The sequence below is a fragment of the Alligator sinensis genome, unplaced genomic scaffold (assembly GCF_000455745.1).
Source record: "Alligator sinensis unplaced genomic scaffold, ASM45574v1 scaffold989_2, whole genome shotgun sequence".
NCBI classification, from domain to species: Eukaryota; Metazoa; Chordata; order Crocodylia; family Alligatoridae; genus Alligator; species Alligator sinensis.
In genome coordinates, this window is record NW_005842162.1 from 1,909,008 (window position 1) to 1,927,778 (window position 18,771).

Genomic DNA, 18,771 nt, shown 5'->3' on the forward strand with positions numbered 1-18,771 from the left:
GTAGGAGCCTGCCAAAATGCCATTCACAAGCAGGTGAGTGTATTTGTTCATGGGATACAGTCCCTTTCAGCATTTGCAAGAATAAGGTAAAACGTTTCTAGTTTCAGATGCCCATATGACTAAGCTCTACCGATTTTTCTCTCTGCTTTTATTGTAAATTGCTTTGGGATGTTTGCATGATGACATGTCTGTAAATCACAGAGTATTAAAGTATTGATTTAAAATAATGCCCTGTTCTTATCCACTTACCCTATTATCCTAATGGGTATAATATTAAATATGCACCAGGGAAAAAAATGTTCTCAAGAGCCCTTAAAAGGGAAGGTATAGTTAAAGAACTTAACACAAGTGTTTGCTAGCTTAGCTAATGGAAGAGTAAAGAGGGAATAAGGGGTCTGGTCTCCTTTATGAGTATTGACTCATGCCTCAGGAACAATTCTGGCTTCATGTTAAGTCCATATTCTGCTAGTTTAACCAAGAGAGTGGCCTCCCCTGTAATTATAGGAAGTCAGCAGCAGCCAGATGGGAGTTGTTTTCTTTATATTTTAAGTGGAAGACAAATGGAGGCTGGTAGCTTTTACCCATTATATTGTGCTCCTATTGGTAAGGGTGCTTGTTCACGAGCGTGGAGGCTGCTCCAATGTGCTGTAATTACAGCGTGCCAGAGCAGACTCAATTAATTGAGTCTGCTGGAATGTGGTAATTACCATGCTCCAGCAGCCTCCCATGTCTCATGTACCTGTGCATAAAAATGGCGGCGGGGGTGCTTGAACTAGAGCTTGTTTGACAAGCTTTAGTTCAAGTGCCCCTGCTGCCATTTTTAAGCACAGGGACACTGATACGTGAGACATTATGGCACTTTAATTAGAGAGGCTCTTGGAGCCGTTCTAATTAGTGCTGCCCCACCACCCCCAGAGCACATGTAAAAGTGCCCTAAGATTTTAAGAGGAGCAAGTGGAGAAATAAGATACTTAGAACCTGATGAGGAAAATATAACATTAGCTAAGTCACTAGTTAATGTAAAAACAGCTCTGTGATTTTCAAAATGATTTATGGAAGGATCCTAGGGCTATCACAGGAGTGCTAGCACCATACTCTGAAAACTATGGATGGGATTCTGAAAGAAGCCTAAAGGAGTTAGGTGCTAAAATCCCACTGACTTTCTGTGTACAACGAAAGCTTAACTCTCCTAAGCATTATTTCTCAACCAAAGTGTCACAGCACCCTGGGGTTCTTTGAGATCCTTCTCAGAGTGCCAAGTAATGTTAGCCCTGTTAGGTATGCAAACATGATTCACAGGATAAACGTAGAGATTTCAGATAGGAATGCATAGTGTTAAAACATCCTGACCTGTTGTGGGCTTTCTCAATTCTTTGCAACAAAAGAATTGCTCTAGTATTTTTCTGGCAAAAAAATCAGTGAAAATGAAGAACTGGGTTTTTCTGAGGCATACCTCAATCAGAAAAAGGTTGAGAACTGCTGGTCTTTGAGAATCTTAGCGAATATCACTCCTGCAGCTAATTACTTGGACTCACACCCTGGGTAATGTTTAGTGGTGAGAAAGAGTCTCTAAGCGGATCTTTTACCATGCTGACTTTTGTAGGCCAGTTAGCAATTCTATTAGCTCCTCAGATAGTTCAGTTCCCACCAAACAAACTTCAGTCCCTGAAAACACAAACAAGGCGAAATTCTCCATCGTCTCCAGACATTAAAAGATGCACTTTCCACTCTTGCATTTTCCTGATACAGCAGCCTGGCTTCTCCTGACAAGCTGTTCCCTCACAGCTTCCTTCTTGCTCCTTCTGGGTTTTTAAGCTCCCAGTGGACTACGCCGTCATTGACATAATGCCCCACATCCTTAACAGGGCTGTCTTTGCCCCTTCTTAAGGGGACAGATCACCCTTTTAAAGGGTCAAATAGAAGTAAAAAAAAAACCCCAGAATATAATGATGTATGGTGGAACTAGGAATATAAAGAAAATATTTTGTTCCTACTCATTCTTAGTCCAAAGGAATCATTTTCAAACAGCTAAATAAACTTTTCCATTATAAAGTCCCTTTTGCTCTTCCTTTTCCCCATCATTTTTCCCTAGGGTCCTTCAAACTCACCAAAAGCATTGGGTTTTTTTTTGCTTGCTGGGAAAAGTTAATAGTGTATGTGCTCTTTGATATCTACTCACTCAAGTGACAAGGTGGATAGAGGGCAGATTTGTCAGAAAAGCAGTAGCCCAATTAAAGGGACTGTTTTATCTCCTAGGAACAAACACAAAACTGAAGATAAGACACCCCCCCCCCAATAGCCTCACTTTACAGGCACTTAGAAACCGTTAACATGTCATTTTTTTCTTGTTTTGTAGGAGTCCACTTACTGAGTTATAAGTCTGGTTAACTGAACTCAGGCACTTTCTGTTTCTTAGTGTCTAACATCTAAGCAGAGGCATTAATTTTCTGCTTGTGACTCTGGTATTTGTATTTGTTGATTTGTATTTGTTGATTTGTTTTGCCTAGCCAACAGGTATCTCCATCCGCTTGGTACCTGGAGGGATTCCAGTAAGCAGTAAGCATTTTAATGGTAAATAGAAAACTTACTAGGTCAGGGGTGGCCTGCAGGCAAAATCTTTCCCTGGGCGCCATCTCATCAGGGCCCTGGGGCTCCCCATGAGTCATGGCCCTGTGTGCTAGTTTGGGCACACAGGGTGGCATGGAACCAAATGTCAGCATATGGGGTTGTAGAGGGGGAGGGAGAGAAACTGGCTCCCTGGTAGCCCACCCAGTAGCAAGTTGTAAGGGAGGCTTGCAGACTACCCTGTCCCTGTTGCCCCCCCAGTGGCAATGGGCACAAGGCTGCAGTGATGGCAGGGGCTGACAGGGTAGCAAAACTATTCCCCGCTCTTGGGCAGCCCAAGGCTGAGCATGTTAAAGGACTTGTGAGGGCTGGCAATGCCGGGGTGATGGCATTCCCTGCTCTAAGGCAGCTCCAGAGCCCCGCACTTGAAAGGGCTCCAGGGCAACCCTTGTCTCTGTCAGCTCTTGCCATGGTGGCAGCAGCTGATCAGGCTGACCTGCCAACGAGCCCTTCCATCTCACTCACAGGCTCCCTATTTCCCCCTGGCTGGAAAGTGCGCCTTTGTGGTAGCTTTGTGGCACTCTAGCCAGGGGGCTCTGAATGTGTGACTGTCCTTAATACCTAATATTTTTGTAGCACTACCAACATTGTAGCACTATAAAAATAACATCTCTCAGGGCCCTATGGTATCTCTTCCATGCTGTACAATTAAGGTGAATAGTTTTGCTGCCATGAACCATGAAATGCCAAATTGTGCTGCTCTGTGCTTATTACCCTTGACATCAAGAGGCATAAGTACATATTCAAAAGCCAGTTTATGACTTTAATCCTCATATCTGCTTCTCCTTCCCTTTGGTTGTCCCTTCTTCATTTGCAAGGGTAGGTGTTTAGGGTAGGGACTGTGGTTCTTTTGTATTGTATGAAGTGTCCATTGAACTGGGTGTAGTTGTCTGCCATTTTGGTATCCGCATGCTCTTTTGGTGCTAGATGACTAAGTAATGATAACCCTGTATGACTACTCTGGAAAGGCTGAAGGCATGCAGTAGCAAGAGCCCCAGGCAGTGGGATATACTGGGGGTCAGGTGGAAAACCTTAATGACCTTCTATACTGAATTTGCTGCTGTAGATCACATTCTGCCTGCAGCTGCATATGCACACATCCCCCAATGAATTCTGTGAGGCTGACTTGTGCATAACCAATGGGAAAATTACTTCAGGGATAAGGCTCTAATTTCTATTCCTTTCCAGTAGGAAGTGTGTCCCCCATTCCTTTAGGCTCCTTTGAAGATCCTAGCTTTTGCCTTTAGAGTACAATTACCTTCATGAACGCTGCGTGCCCCTGGCGGGTGGGAGGGCAGCTGTGCCACCACCAGCAGGAGCCTGGCAGCAGGGAGCTCCTGCAGACTCCGACAGCACTGTTGGTGGTAGTGGGGTGTGGCAAGTGCCAACCAACCGCAGATGCCGCCATCAGCAGTGGCGGTGGCCAGGGGTGATCAGGGCCGGCAGCGGGGTGGTGAGTGGCGTGTTTTTGGACGGGGTGTAATAGCAGTGTTGACAGTGCCTTTTTGCAGGGGGCGCACCGCCACGTGCAGGGGGTGCACATGCACCCGCATGCACCCCCTATATGTCGCCCCTGATTACCTTGTAAGCCATAGTGAAATTTTTCAGGGACAAAGGACAGAAAGTTTTAACTTTCAATAGGTACTTGACAGGAGTCCAGGTACTAGGATCCAACCTCATTATTACATTTCTTTCAAGACAGTCTTATAATTTCCTGAATTACCATAATAAGGATTAATTTGACTTCCAGGTTACCTTACATTGTCCCTATGTCTGTACAAAAGACCTGTTGTAAAATCTTTTGAAACTCCTGTGGTTCAGGAGGAGGTCAGGAGCCATTCGTTTGTGCGCTGCTGAAACAGAGGTTTATGAGGCAGTCTAATCTTGCCGCAAATGTCATTCTTGGCTTGGCTTCTCAATTGGCAGCAGCCTTTTTTGGGATCCAGGAGGGTGCTCTATTGTGTGGGAAAGCCTGGGCAACATGAACTGCAGGAGAAAAGGGATGCAGTTGCATAGGTCTTATTTTTCCTGTGGGTCTAGGATCTAGGTAGCCTGCAGAAAGGCTTTCAGAAGGGTCAATCTGCAGGGGAGTCATAAAAAAGTCAGAGCTGGAGTTTTAGCAGGGACTGTCTTTAAGCCCCTCCTCTTTGGGAGGAAGTCAGGGAGGATACTTGAACACAGAAAAAGGGAAATCAAGAACATTCAAGCAATGTGTACATGTTTTGGTGCTAAGTAAGCACAGGAAAGACCTTAGTACCTGAAAATAATGTCATTATACAGGTGAAAGGGAAGCTAAGCCCAATAACGGCTAATGTCATTATAATGAACCTCCTGAAAAGCAGTCATTGCATCTGGTCCTATGCCCCTTTTACATCAAATGGGAATTACACCTGAATATGGACTAACAAGGCTTTTAGTGTTGCTTTCTTTATGTATTTCTCGCATCCTCCCAGCGTGGTTGCTCCTGTGCAAGACTCTGTTTTGTCAGTTGCCATCACAATCCATGTTCAGTTGTCTTCATTAATGTTTTTGCCATAGACTGCCATCCCCTGTGCCATCAATGCGTGGCTGATCTCCACAACACTGGCAGCATCTGCCTCCAGTGCCAGAATGCCCGTCACTTGTTACTGGGAGATCACTGTGTTCCTGACTGTCCCATGGGATACTATGCAGAAAATGGAGCCTGTAAAAGTGAGTAGCATCTGAAGGCAGAAGCTAGTGAGAAGACATCAGGATCTGCTTGACAGCTGCCATGAAATCATTCCTTTTGAGGCAGTGGGGTGCAGTGGATGGGGCACTGAACCAAGACATAGAGGACTGGGGTGCTAATAGTTTCTGCTACTGCTCTACTGTGTGATCTTTGGCAAGTCACTTCCCCTTGCTGTGCCTCTGTTTCCACTTCCATCTTTTGTCTGTCTTTAAATTGAAGGGTGCCTGGGCCTCCCTCTTGCTTTGTCTTTGTATCGTGCCCATCCCAGTGTATGCCTGCTTTCAGTGGGCCTCTAAACACTGCTGTAACACAAGAACAACAGATGCCAGACAGCAAGGAGGTTATGGGGAAGAGAAGGTGGTTGCTCAGGAAAGTCCTGCCTCTAGGAAGTGATGGTTTAGGAAATGTATTCTCTGGCAGTTATTTTTTGGTTGAATATGGTTTCAGAGATCCAAGGATAATGTTAAGGGGCAAAGTCATCTTTTAGATGCCCTTCACCAGGCTTCCACTATGACTCCCTGGCCCATCCACATGATGAGAGAACAATATTAGGAGATCATTCTTCAAAGGGACATCTAAGGTATCCATCTGTCTTTGTTCATAAAGGATGGAACTGCTGATGCAGAAGGAGACTTAAGTACGATGGGTAGAGAATCCTGGGTCCCCTGAAGTCATTAGCAAAATCCCCCTAACTACATTGGATTTCACCCTATACATGTTGTAAGAAGACCCTGGATTAGCCTACAGGGAGATTTCAAATTGAGAATATCCTTAAATCCTTAAATGGCATTTTACTGAGGTTCCTCAGCATCACAGGAGAAGTGCCTTAAAGAGCACTTGTAAAGGATCTGTAGAGACCTGCTTAGAAGACTTGTTTTTCTTTGAATGGAAGCTTTTGTTCTTTCCTTCCCTTTAGGGTGTCACCCCTCATGCAAAACATGCAGCGGCAGAAGCCCTTTCTCATGCTCTTCCTGTGAATCGAGTCTTGTTTTGTCCCACACTGGCTTGTGCACTTCAGCCTGCTTCCCTGGACACTACAGGGATGGGAGCCAGGCATGCAAACGTAAGTGCCCCCCATTACATGCTCCCTCTTCTGCAAAATGGAGTTGCAAATGCTTTCTGGGCTTTTTGAGGGTGTCACTTTCGACAAGAAAAGCCTTTAAGTGTCTTCATCATCTGACAGATGAAAATGATAAAGTATGGATGGTGAATGGATATGCCAGTTCCTGAACTTTCATCCTATAGCATGCTTTGGGTGTAAAGTCAATGACAAATTTGCTATTGACTTGAGTGGAAGTGGGCTTGGGGTCTTTCTCAGAACGTTGTGGATGCCTTTATGAAGAGCATGAACTAAGCTTCATGAATTGTTAATAACATTACTCTGCAGCAGGGACCAGAAGAAGCAACTGTTGGATTCCTTGTTTAATAACAATAGTTAATTTTAGTGGAGCTCAACCTTGAGTCTGTGCTGAACTGTGAAAGCCTTTGGCCATCAAAACAAGTCTGTCAGGCTTGTTTTTCTGTATATGTAGGGCCATATTTTCAGAACTTTGCCTGTATGATTCTGTATACAAAATTGAACTTGTATTTGATCGAGCAAGTACTCTTATTGTATTTGAGTTAACCGGTTATTTGAGCATACAGTTATGTACCTAACTCGCATTTGTATACACAGCTGATGCATTTTCTAGCACAACTGTGGCAACCACAAGTGAGGTGTGCAAACCCACAGAATTTTTTGACTGTGTAGATCTGAGAATATTGGCTCTGAATTTTGTTGTTCCCCTCCAAATGGCTGCCTGTTATTAAAAGGATAGTGTAGGCAGGTCAGCGTCAGACAGGACTTTCAGTACCTAGGCTACACTGTGTATAATTCCTTTTTCTTCTTTTGCTATTAAATAGGATAGGCACGAGTTCTAGTATTAATGCTGAATACAGTTTAGAATTGGCTGAACATCCTGAGAAATTCAGGCTCCTGGCATCAAAGAGTTGAGGTGCAATATTTTGAATGTTGACTATTGAACTGCCAGATTATTCTTTTCTTGTCCATATGCATTTCAAAACACCTCTCATTTCTAGCAACAGGTAATATATACAAGCAGGAAATGCTTGGTGAAATATTAGTACTTATGTGACATAGAAGGTCTTAATGGTCCATTTTGGCATTCAGATCTATAAACCTTCATAAAAATGCTTTAAGAAAACTTCTTTGGAGATTTGAATTCGAGTTCAAAGCTGGAAGTTGGTTCTCTGAATTATCAGTCCCTATGCTCTCTCCAGATATGAGAAGGCCATACCTTATATTGATGTCAGACAGCTCTGTTTGGTAAGCACAGAGAATCGAATTAACAAGTTCTATGTCCAGCACTCTTTTTTTGCCTGGAGAGAGGATTTTCACTTTGTTGGCCCTGGGTATGGTAGCAAAGGAAAACTTCCTAGAAGCTGCTCCAGAAGACACTCCAAAGAGTAGTTTCCATAATGAAGATGCAGGCAATTCTAATATCATTTAACTTGCACAGCAGCCTAGTGTTTCAACAATTGCAACATGTTTTCCTCTGTATTTCTCCCCATATGCAGCTTGCAATAGCCAGTGTCTGAGCTGTGAGTCGACGGCAGGCTGTACGTTATGCAGAGACTTGACTAAAGTTCTGTTGTTTGGCGAATGCCAGTATGAAAGCTGCACTCAGCAGTATTATCTTGATTTCCTCACTAAGACTTGCAGAGGTGAGTCATATTTTGTTGAAATATAAAGTTTAGTTTGTGCTTATACTCTGGGGTACTGCAGCATAGTCTGCTTAGGTGATCTGCTACCAAGTGGTTTTTACTTCCTTCTTTTTTTCAGCTGTCTGCTGCCCCATACCTTAGTTCTGTGTGAACAACAAGATTAGTGCAAATCCTTCCCTTGTAAATGATTTAGTAAGGGAGTCATCAGACTTTGCAAGGGTCAGGTTTTGCAATTTACTCAGACGTGGGTCAACTGAGTAATGAGTAAGCTTAACATTCTAAATCTTTTTTAAAGTTCTTGTAGAGTCTTGTGTATTTACCTGATTGTCTTTGCTTTTATTAAGTACTGCACCACTGAACCAAAAAAATGGAGAAAGATTTAAAAGACACATGACTAGAAAGATTTCCAAAACTCCCGTAGAAAATATGCCATAATAGAAATGTGGTCTGAAGATACTATGGCTTTATCATGGGCTGCCATTGCTATTCAAAGATCTAGAATACAGTAATTATTATTCAGTATTGATTTCTAACCATTTCTCCTTAAGCCCAACTTAACTTAGTCATGTGGGTGTCTTAAATATTTCAGTACTTTAGAGAAGCATTGTGGCTTAACACATAGGGGTGGGACTGAGAATCAAGGGTCTAGTCTTGCCTGTGCTACTGACTTGCTGGGTGCATCTACACATGATGCTACACTGCCATAGCAATACGCTACGGAGATATAGCATCCATGGGCAAAATCCATGAGGCTGCAGCTACTTTGCTGTAGTGACACACTCCCCAGTTATAGTGTGTCATTACAGTGCAAGTGCCTAAGTATAACTGTGCACAGTACCAGCTGTTACTGCTCCGTTTTTTACTACTTCCAAAAGGAAGTACTAAATGTCAGTGCAGTAACAACATGTAGATGAACCCACTGTGTGATGTTTGGAAAGTCACCTTCCCTATGGGCATTTGTTCCTTCTCCCTCTCTCTGTCTATTTTGTCTGAATATACACATTCAAATGATCCAGGAGAATTCTCCCAGGTTTGTTTTCCTGGTAGAAAAATTTACCTGGTGACACCTGAACAGACATTCAAATACTGAGACCTTGAAGAACAGACAGCTTACAGTGCTGACACTGCAGCCAGGGGACCTCTGTGCATGCATCTCAGCTTGCTCAGCAGACTCAGTTTGCCTGGAGGAAGATGGCAGTAGTGCACAGGGCAGCCCTGATTAGCTGACCCAAACTGCTTAGGGTCAGTCTGTGTCCCCCAGCAGCACAATGTGATATTGTGGAAGGGGCACTTTCCGCTTCCTGCTGGGCTGTAACAGCAGAGTCCAGTGAGTGACATACTGTCTCCCTGGAGGTGGGGCAAAAAGGAAGTGGGAATAGAGCACCCTGGGATGCTGGAGGCATGTGTAGTGGCTTTTCTCAGAAGAAAATACGTACAGACATTCAGTCTCCTAGCAGAAACTCTCCTGGGAGTGATTTAGTCCTGGCCGTTCCTGGGTTAGTTTTCTCTTGGAGTGGCCATTTTTTGCTCTGGGAGCAAACTCCTGAACATCTGCTAATCGTGGTTTCTTCTGGGAGAGCATTGGCTGTCCCAGGAGAAACTGAATGTGTGAACCTTGCCTTTGTCTGTTTACTTTGCAAGCTCTATGAAGCAGATATTGTCTGGCATTATGTGGTGATACAGGATCTAACACCCTAGGGTTCCAATTTTGATTGGGGCTTCTCAGTGTTACTGCAGTACTAGTAGTGTAGATCAAACTCCACTTTGGAGATGTACATGCACAGACTTTGCAGCAGACTCCAGCAACACCAAGGGCATCTGAATGCACAGCTCAGCTGAGCCACATTCACTGTATTTCTATCTTGAGGACTTCCCAGGAAGGCATTTTGACTAGAGTGTGACCCTCCCCTTTTGTTCGGTTAGAATAACTGGGAAAGCTTCAGAATCCCAGGAGGTGCTGCATGTGAAAGTCGCAGGGATTCATTAGTACTTATGAAGATAAGTAGTAATGAGCAACAAGCTCAGCTGGCAGGTGAGGACTGGTGGCACTAAAAGATAAGATCACCTCTCTCTAGCTGCTAAGCTGCTTTGCTGAGAGGCAGTGAACAATATCTATCCATGGCTGTGTATTAGGAAATGTTAAGCCTAAGAGGAAAAAAATCATGCTGTTGTAAGAAGACCCTTCTTCAGAAATCGTTTTTATTTTAGATCTGTTACTCTGTACTTACTTCACCCTTCACAGTTAGGTTGTTAGCCTCCACAGCAGTGTGCTAAACCACTGGTACAATGCTAAATGCCCATAACAGGGGGCTGCCCTACTCGGCCATTTCTTTTATTCCAGAGTGTGACTGGAGCTGTAATGCTTGCAAAGGTCCCCAGAGGACAGACTGTCTACAGTGCATGGATGATTTTGTTCTTCATGATGGGGCTTGTGTGGAACAATGCCCACAAGGTTTCTACAAGGAATCAGACATTTGTCAGAGTGAGTCTGTGGGCTGCTGCTTTTACTACTTGTCACAGTATCATACCACATTAGTTTATTTTCCAATTTGTCTCTCATTTTAATTGGCATGTAGCTCATGGTTTAACCCTTTAGCTGCCCTCAACCACATGCATATGCTATATCTTTGCATCTTTGTTGATCACTGATGCTCAGCTCTGATTGACTGAGGAGTCATGAGAGCAGTCAGTACTAGTCAGAGAGCCCCAATAGCATTTATGCTTCTTTGTGAATTGTGGTTGTTATGTCTTGTGTTGTGTCAGGGTGACCGAATAGTTTTACTAAGAGGTTAGATTTGTATAGGACTGTTTAGCTAGGGATGATTCTGCCTCAGGCAGAGGCTGGAGTAGATGACCTATAGAGGTCCCTTCCAGCCCTACTTCTTAATGATTTATCATGATATAAAAGAAAGAAAACCTGCAATATGTAATTGCATGTCTTGCCTTAGTCTAATTTCATATATTGCATTATTCATGACTGAGAGACGGACATACCCAACACATGCAGAGAAAAGCATAGTTTTCATAACAGTAGCAGTACAAGGTCCACTTGCTAGCATATATTTGGTGCTGAATTATTTTGGCTTCCTCGGTGTTTGTTTTTCAGGATGTGATGACCACTGCCTCCAGTGTCACCAACCAATGGAGTGCACTCTTTGTGAAGCTCCATTTTTTCTCTTGGAAACCCAGTGTGTCCGTGAATGTGGGAAGAAATATTATGAAGACCATGTGAAGCAAAAATGTGCAGGTGAACAGACCTAAGGTGGAAGGGGATTGAGGTTGCAACTTTTTCTGTTCCATTTATTAATTCACATATCAGGGCTTAGGCAAACAAGGAACATGATGTGAAATGATGCAATGATGTGAAATTTACTGCTGACTAAGTGAAATCAATTTGAGGAACAGCCTATGTCTGCAATGGCATAAGTAAGGTGGGACAACCAGGACAGGTGCCACGGGCACTGAGTTGGGTGGGGGGAAGCAGAAAAAAACAGCTGCCACTGCAGCCCTACCATTGCACCAGTGGCATGGCAAGAACTGGAAGTCATTGCTGCCCCTGAGTGTGGCACCTGCCCCAGCTGCCCAGCCATATTGTTACACCTCTGTGTGCCTGCACTGGAGCCTACTTGCAGTGAATTAGGACACAGCATAATTTTATGCAGACTGCAAGTCTCGTTTCAGTCACCCTTTAAATTTGTCTAGAACAAGAATAAAGTATCCTGTTTGTCAGAACCCATTGTTCATATGCCTATAGTACAGTGGAGGATTCCATAGTTTGATACAGAAGGCACAGTCTGTCAATCATTTTGTAAGTAGGTCATGTAAGTAGGTCATGAGTGGAAAACTCCAGAGCCCAGTGACTATATATTAATGACCTAGAAATAGTTCCCGCCAATCTTATGTAAATTCGTACCCCATTATTGGCCAGTTTTAAATTATTCCTATCTGGCGGCCAGCGATTGGCTTGCTAGCCGTATAAGAGGTTGAAGCAGTTTCCGCCCAAGTTGGAGAACTCCACATACATCTCGTGGAGAGCTCTGAGCACGCTGTGGAGCCTAGCAAACTCCGCGTGTCTTAGAGAAGAACTTAGGGGCCTGATCAACCTCTAATCGCTCCCCGTCACCGACCTAGACCTAGACGTAACCCGACAACTGCCGGCCCGACACATTTGCAGACCGACCAAACGAACTTTGTAATTTCTGCCCGACCCAAGTTTTGCTCACAACCGTAATCGAAGCAAGCTTCTGGCCTGCACTGTACGAGCAGTGTAAGTAAACAACCTTTTTTGTTTAATCAAAACGCGTCAGTACCTGATTCCACTCCAAGCGTCACAAGTACCCGCCCGCCGACTAGGGCTCCTAAGGCCCCGAACCCCACGCCGCGGCTCTCGGCGGCGACACTGTTATATATAAAATTCAAATACGTTCAAAGTTTTGTGTTGTAACTGGGGACTAGCTACTTGTGCAGACTCTGAATACACATCCACATTTTTCAAATAGTGGCTGTACTTTCAACATTTTTGTTTTAAAAGATTATCTGTTGGAGAGAGATTCCCTGTACTCAGTGAAGCATGCCATTCTTTCAAACTTACGACAATTTTTATTTTTAAGGACGCCTATTGTGTATATGCAAGTGTGGGCACACCCTGGGTGTCCTCTTTAATCAATTTTTGCCATTGTAGAAGGTATTCATGGCAGGAACTATTTCCTATTATGAGATACAGGGATACTTTCAAATGCACTGCTTCATAGTTTGATGTGTCTAATGGAGCTGTGCTTTCCATCCATATCAGCTTGCCCTGCAGGATGCTTGGAGTGTGATAATGTCAGCCAGTGCCAAGTCTGTGATACCACCACATTTCTGAAGAACAACCTTTGTGTGTCTGAGTGTGGCCATGATTTCTATGGTAACAGCAGGACTAGAAAGTGTGAAGGTGAGTGTTTCTTATGATAAGGCTACCTACCTGACATTTGGTGACAGGTTTTTGGCTCTAGAGGTAGCATTTGTTTAGAAGTATTTTGAAGATCAAGTTTTATACAGAATTTCCATGTTTAGGAATCAGCTATTAAAAGGAATTGGAAGCTAGTCCTCCATAGCATTTCTCGAGGAAAAAACATGAATGGACTTACAAGTAAAGTTAAATAAGTGTATGTAAGCACCCCTCCCTTCAACTGCCTGCTTTCCCCCATCATCCATGCAACGAAAAAAACAACCTATGTAGGAAAAAGCAATAATACTTAGTATTTATAACATGCCACTAAGAGAAAGTCATTGGGCATTGTTGCATCTGTTTTATAGATAAGAAAGTCAAATGAGAAATGATCTGCTTGCTCGAGTCACACAGACAGTGCCAGAGACTGGTTCTGAATTTGGATCACTCCTCCAGACCACACTTTCTTCCTGCAATGAAGGGTCTGTGGCACTTCAACCAGTTGAGGGCAGTAGCAAACACACCTATGGACCCTGCCACACATTCAAATTAAGGCTGGACAAAAAACAGCTATAAAGTTGTTAAACATTTTCAAGAACTAACTTTGTAGCTGGTTGGCTCTCTTTATAGCTGGATGGACATTTTTATGGCATGGCAATTACTTTGCACATGCGAACAGTCTAAAATTTTTGCATGTTTATCCAGTTAATTGCATAATTAATGTAACGTATGGCAGGGGCCTAGGCTGTGATTGTATAAGGGTTGAATATCTGTATATTCATGCTTTTCTCCCTTATTTTTAGCCATCAAGCCTGCTTCTGTTCTCCTACTGAAAGGTTTGTTCACAGTGGGGATTGGTGGGATAAAGCCACTTGACTCTTCCGTCATGGATGTGCATGATGTGGATGGCAAAGATGGAGAGTTTCTGTTCCATGTGGTCAGTGTTCCCACCAATGGCAGGCTAGTGATAATGGTTGACAAGAAAGAGGTGCAACTGAACAAGGGTGACCATTTCACTTGGGAGGATGTACAGGAGAAGAGAGTCCGCTTTGTGCACAGCAAAGAAAAATCCAGGTGACTGGGCACCTCTATTTTTATGTCTTTCTGTGAGAAGAGGGATATATCTTGAGGGCAATTACTCAGTCTCCTAGAACTGTGCTGTAGCTTGTTGTTTCTGTGAGGGGCACTTTAGTATTTCACTGTTAAAATTCCACCTAAACCAAAGCTGCAGTACCATGGTTTTAGTTGTGGCACAATATTTATTCTCTATATTTATAATGAGAGAGAGGTACGATCTAGCTCCAGTTGAAGTTAGTGGGAGTTTGCTGTTGAATTCAGTAAGAGGTGGAGCAGGGCCAGTTCTTGAGGAACTGTGGTGTTGGTGGTAATTTTTTTATTTTTAATGGCGACTGTGGCAAATACAGCTAATTCATAAATTACAAAGGAAGATATTGTATTACTTTCACATTTCTGCATCTCGGCATGATCAGCATTCAGCCATTGCTGGTTTAGGTTTTAACATAATCTATGTAGCATATATGGTACACCTGCTAGTACACAATGAGTACCTGGGAATGCTTGTTTGCTAAACATATTTCATAAGAATGCAGACTTCTACTGAGTGCCAGCTGAACGTGCCAGTGCAAGAGTGGAGATTTAGCCAAAAATATACTTCATATTCAATGCCACCATAAAAACAGAATAAGCTTCTCAACATAGGCCAAAACCAATGAAGTTATTAAAGTTTTACACATGTATAAACTAAGAGTAAGCCCCTCGCTTTCAATAAAATCTTTATACTTTCATAGTGCCCTTTTTGGAAAGATCAGAAAACAAGTTTACAAGTCTTAGCTAATTCTGAATTAGAATGAGACAGCAGTATGTTGTTTTCTATAGAATCAGGGATATTTTTATGCCTGATCATGAAAAAGAAATGCCAGGATGTTGGCTTCAGAATTTGTAGTTGGGAGTGGTGGGATTGAATGTGTGGGATTTTCAGAAGCTTCTTAGTGAATGGGGGACTTTTGTAAATCCTACCCAGTATTCTTGAATAGAATAGTTATATCGAGAGTCCATGTTGAATAATTACTGTGAGTAATAATAGGCAAGAGGAAATGAGGTACATCAATCCATATTATGAATGGACTTCAGTAAAGATACTTGGAAAAAACAAGATGTACTTAAATGTGAAAACATTTAACTCACCTACCACTAATTTACTCTCTCCTTTTTGAATGCTATATTTCTTCAAATACAGGATGAGGTTTCCCTCCCAGTTGTCATAGGGAAAAAAAGTCCCATGTCTTATAATCGCATACAAGGAAAACTCACTAAATACATTATTTGTCATTAAACTGCTGCCGAAAGCAGTGTGTGCTTAGCAGTGGAAACCAACTATAACATTGACTGAATGCAGCCAGCATTGAGCATTATTATAAAGCACATAGCCCACATTAGGCAGACATACTGATGGGAACCTACCACAAGAATTGGTTAGTATAGCCTGTCTGAGTAAGACATATGGTAGTGCCCATTAAGTGCAGTCCTTCTCACTGCCAACTTTTTTGCAAGTCATCAGGAGCCATGACATTGCATACATTTTGACTTCTTCTTCACTCCTACACCTGAGCTGTGCCTCTCTTTCCCATTTCCAGTGATTCCTGTTTCTTCACCAGCATTAAATGCCTGACAAACAACACAAGGCAGGGGCCCAAACAGTTCACCTAGAATCTATCTGTAGCTCCTTCTCTCAGCCTGCCACACAATATTAGTGTGGTCCCATTCTCCATGAGGTGACACCAGACTAAGTTGGCCTGAGCCTCATCCGCATACACATTTTTGGAGGATCCCAGGACTCATGATGAAAACACCCAGTTCCAGTCATGTGTGGGGGGTAATTAGTACATGCATCCTTTGTGGGGGGTATCTGGAGTACACGCACATACTGAGCAGTGCTGAGCTGTGGGGTCACCATGGCTTGAAATGCTGAACTATGCTGGGCCCAACCCAATAAACTATGTGTCTAATCATGAGCCTTTGGCTTTGGACTAATATCATGTGTAGTTTGTATGTAGGTTCCCAGGTGTTGCTCAAAAGCATGTTTATGGAGTATCTGTGCTAAAAGTTGCAGCAGTTTCAAAAAAAGGTAACATGCATCAATTCTGGATGAACTAAGTGCATGGCTACTATATGCAGGGGTGTAGGCTACTATATGCAAATTGCTACACCCATGTTTAATTTCAAAGTTATTGTTTTCAGATTTGCTTCTCACTTCCATGTGCTCAGGGAGGGCAGGGTCTGACAGTAAGGAGAGAGGGAAAATGTTGCTGAGGGGAAGCAGAACCACCTGACCCCCCAGACTTATTTTCCCTGCTGTAGCAGTGGTAGGGGGACAAATCCAAGGCAAACCTCCAGTAATTAGTTTCTATCCCTGGAAAATTGTAACAAATTTATAAATTTCCAATGTATAGAATCGAATGGTTGGGAAATCGTCATATAATCAGGATCATCTTTTATTAGAGTAACTACGGTATACAAGTCTTAGTCTCTGAGTGTGCTTCATTCATTTATGTTCTCTTTTGGGGGTATTTGTGGGACTTGTTTAGGAAAGGACAATTTTCCTTGAAGGTCAGTGATCAGCAGAACTTCTCTCAGCCGGAAGTGATCACCGTTCAAGCAATTTCAACACAGGTAAAGCTGAAGAACCCCCTGATTTGTATATATTTTTGAGAGAGAAACTCTGACTTCTTGCAGGAATATCAGATTAATCTAAGCAAAACCTAATCAACTTGAATTTCTTTAGGCCAAAGAAAATTTACTGTAAGTGCTCATGGACAGATTCTTTTACCTTGAGAAGGGGTGACTCAGTGGAATTACATCAATTACAGTTAGAGAAGAATTGGGCCCCATATTGTAGTGCTGTGCACATTTAGGGTAGAAGAGCAGAGTGAAAGCTGATATTTGTGTTAGGAATCCTTCCTGTTTAAAATCTAAGATTTAGTTGTTCAGTCTTTTATTGCTTGTCAGGTGAGTCATCTCTATAATAGGTTCTTGTGCACTTGAGACCTGCCTGTTAGACTCTCTATTCCAGGGCTGCCAATCCAGTACAGCAGCTCAGAACAAACTTAAGCAAAAGAGCTTCTGAAATGCCTCTGTGTATCTATTTGTGTACCTCTTAAACCACTCACCTCTTTTACTCAAGTTGATCTGATCATCAGGTGTTTCCCTTGTATGCTGCTGTTACATCTGCACTGTACTACTCAAGCAGCTCATTACATTCAATGCCTTACTGACTTAGCCAGTGGTGCTCAATCTTCTAACCCTGTGAGCCAGATCCTGTAGGTGGGGTTGGTCCACAGGCCAGATCCAGCATAGGGCTGGCATGCAAATACAATCTGGCATGCCAGCTTGATCCTGTGCACCAGCTCTGGCTGTGGTCTGACTCCGCGTGCTGGCCCAGCCCCATGCACCAGCTTCAGGCATGGTCTGATTCTCTTGATCCAGTGCATGGGACCATATTATTTGGCCTGCAGGGCTCCCCACAGGTCTGGACATTTGGCAACAGGGTAGCAGTAGTACCATTAATTGCCACGACTCTGGAAGGTCTTCCAGAGCTATTGCAATTAACATGGCCACTACTCCCTTGATACCAAATTTTTTGGACCCATGAGGAGCCCTGCAAACTGGATGACATGGCTTTGGCCCATGGGCTGCAGGTCAAGCATCACTGGATTTAGCAAATGACAAATTCCTGTCCCAAACAGTTTACTTTTTATACAAGGTAAGATATAAATGATGAGGCAAATAAGCACTGGGTGGGTGTGGGTGGGTAAGAAAGGGTTACAAAGCTAAACAAATGGTTTAGCACTGACTAAATATGTGTGCAGATTTTAGACAATCAGTATCTGTAATCCCATCTCATCACTGTATACCTGATTTGCATTTAAATAAGGGTAAGTCTACAGCACTGCAGTGACTGCATCTAATGTAGATATGCCTGAGCTAGTTTAAAACTAACCAGTTTGGACACTGATAGCAGCTTAGTCATGGCCGCATGGAGCTGAGCTCAGGCAAACAACCAGCATATCCACCCAGCTTCTCAAGTAGGCTTTGCAGTCCATGTTGAGCTGTTTGCTACCATAGTTATGCTTCTAGATGTATCAGAACTATCTAACTTAAGGCTAGCTCAGGTATATTTATATGAATTGTAGTTGCTGCTCTATAGACATACCATAAGCTAAAAGGGGACAAAGTATGGTCTGCCAAAGGATCCAGATCCAGCCCACCAGGGGATTTTTGCCTCGGGCCCCAGCTTTGCTCTGTCACCACTCTGTGATCCTCATCCCAGGCCCAGCCCCACCTGCCCATCCTGCTTCTGGATGCTGCGCTCTGCCTGCTCGTGGTTCCATCCCATCCACCTGGCCAAGCACAGGGCAGAGCCACTTATGGAGTTTTGATGAGCTGTTGTGGGTGAGGGGGAGGAAGTGAACCAGCCCACAATAGCTCACCAAAACTCCCTAAGTGGCCCTCCTGCCCAAATAATTGTCCACCCCTGCCTTAAGCATATAGAAGTATGAAGGGACATTAACATGGGGATGAGAATCATAGCATCATAGAGAAGTAGCACTGGAACGGAACTCCAGAGGTCATCTAGCCCAACCCCCTTATACAAATCCAAAATCTAAACTCTTTGTAAAACTACTGGCACAACACAAGACATAACACGCTAACCTGCCACAGGTAAAGCAGGGACACTACAGCAGCCAACATCCTGCTTCTATAA

The 18,771-nt window shown here is 43.3% G+C and overlaps 1 protein-coding gene across 18 annotated transcripts in view; it reads left to right on the forward strand.

The window, feature by feature from the left end:
- FRAS1 (Fraser extracellular matrix complex subunit 1) overlaps positions 1 to 18,771 on the forward strand; it is a 418,617-nt gene that overhangs the window by 267,769 nt on the left and 132,077 nt on the right. For all 18 annotated transcript variants that reach the window (XR_003094532.1, XM_025206555.1, XM_025206564.1 and 15 more), the window contains 8 exons: positions 5,164 to 5,316; positions 6,252 to 6,398; positions 7,913 to 8,059; positions 10,401 to 10,541; positions 11,166 to 11,306; positions 12,852 to 12,992; positions 13,793 to 14,063; positions 16,595 to 16,679. Coding sequence is in view for 17 of the 18 variants with exons in the window: in XM_025206555.1 (XP_025062340.1) it covers positions 5,164 to 5,316; positions 6,252 to 6,398; positions 7,913 to 8,059; positions 10,401 to 10,541; positions 11,166 to 11,306; positions 12,852 to 12,992; positions 13,793 to 14,063; positions 16,595 to 16,679 (1,226 nt within the window). In the remaining variant the exon portion in view is untranslated. The remainder of the gene's footprint in view (positions 1 to 5,163; positions 5,317 to 6,251; positions 6,399 to 7,912; positions 8,060 to 10,400; positions 10,542 to 11,165; positions 11,307 to 12,851; positions 12,993 to 13,792; positions 14,064 to 16,594; positions 16,680 to 18,771) is intronic.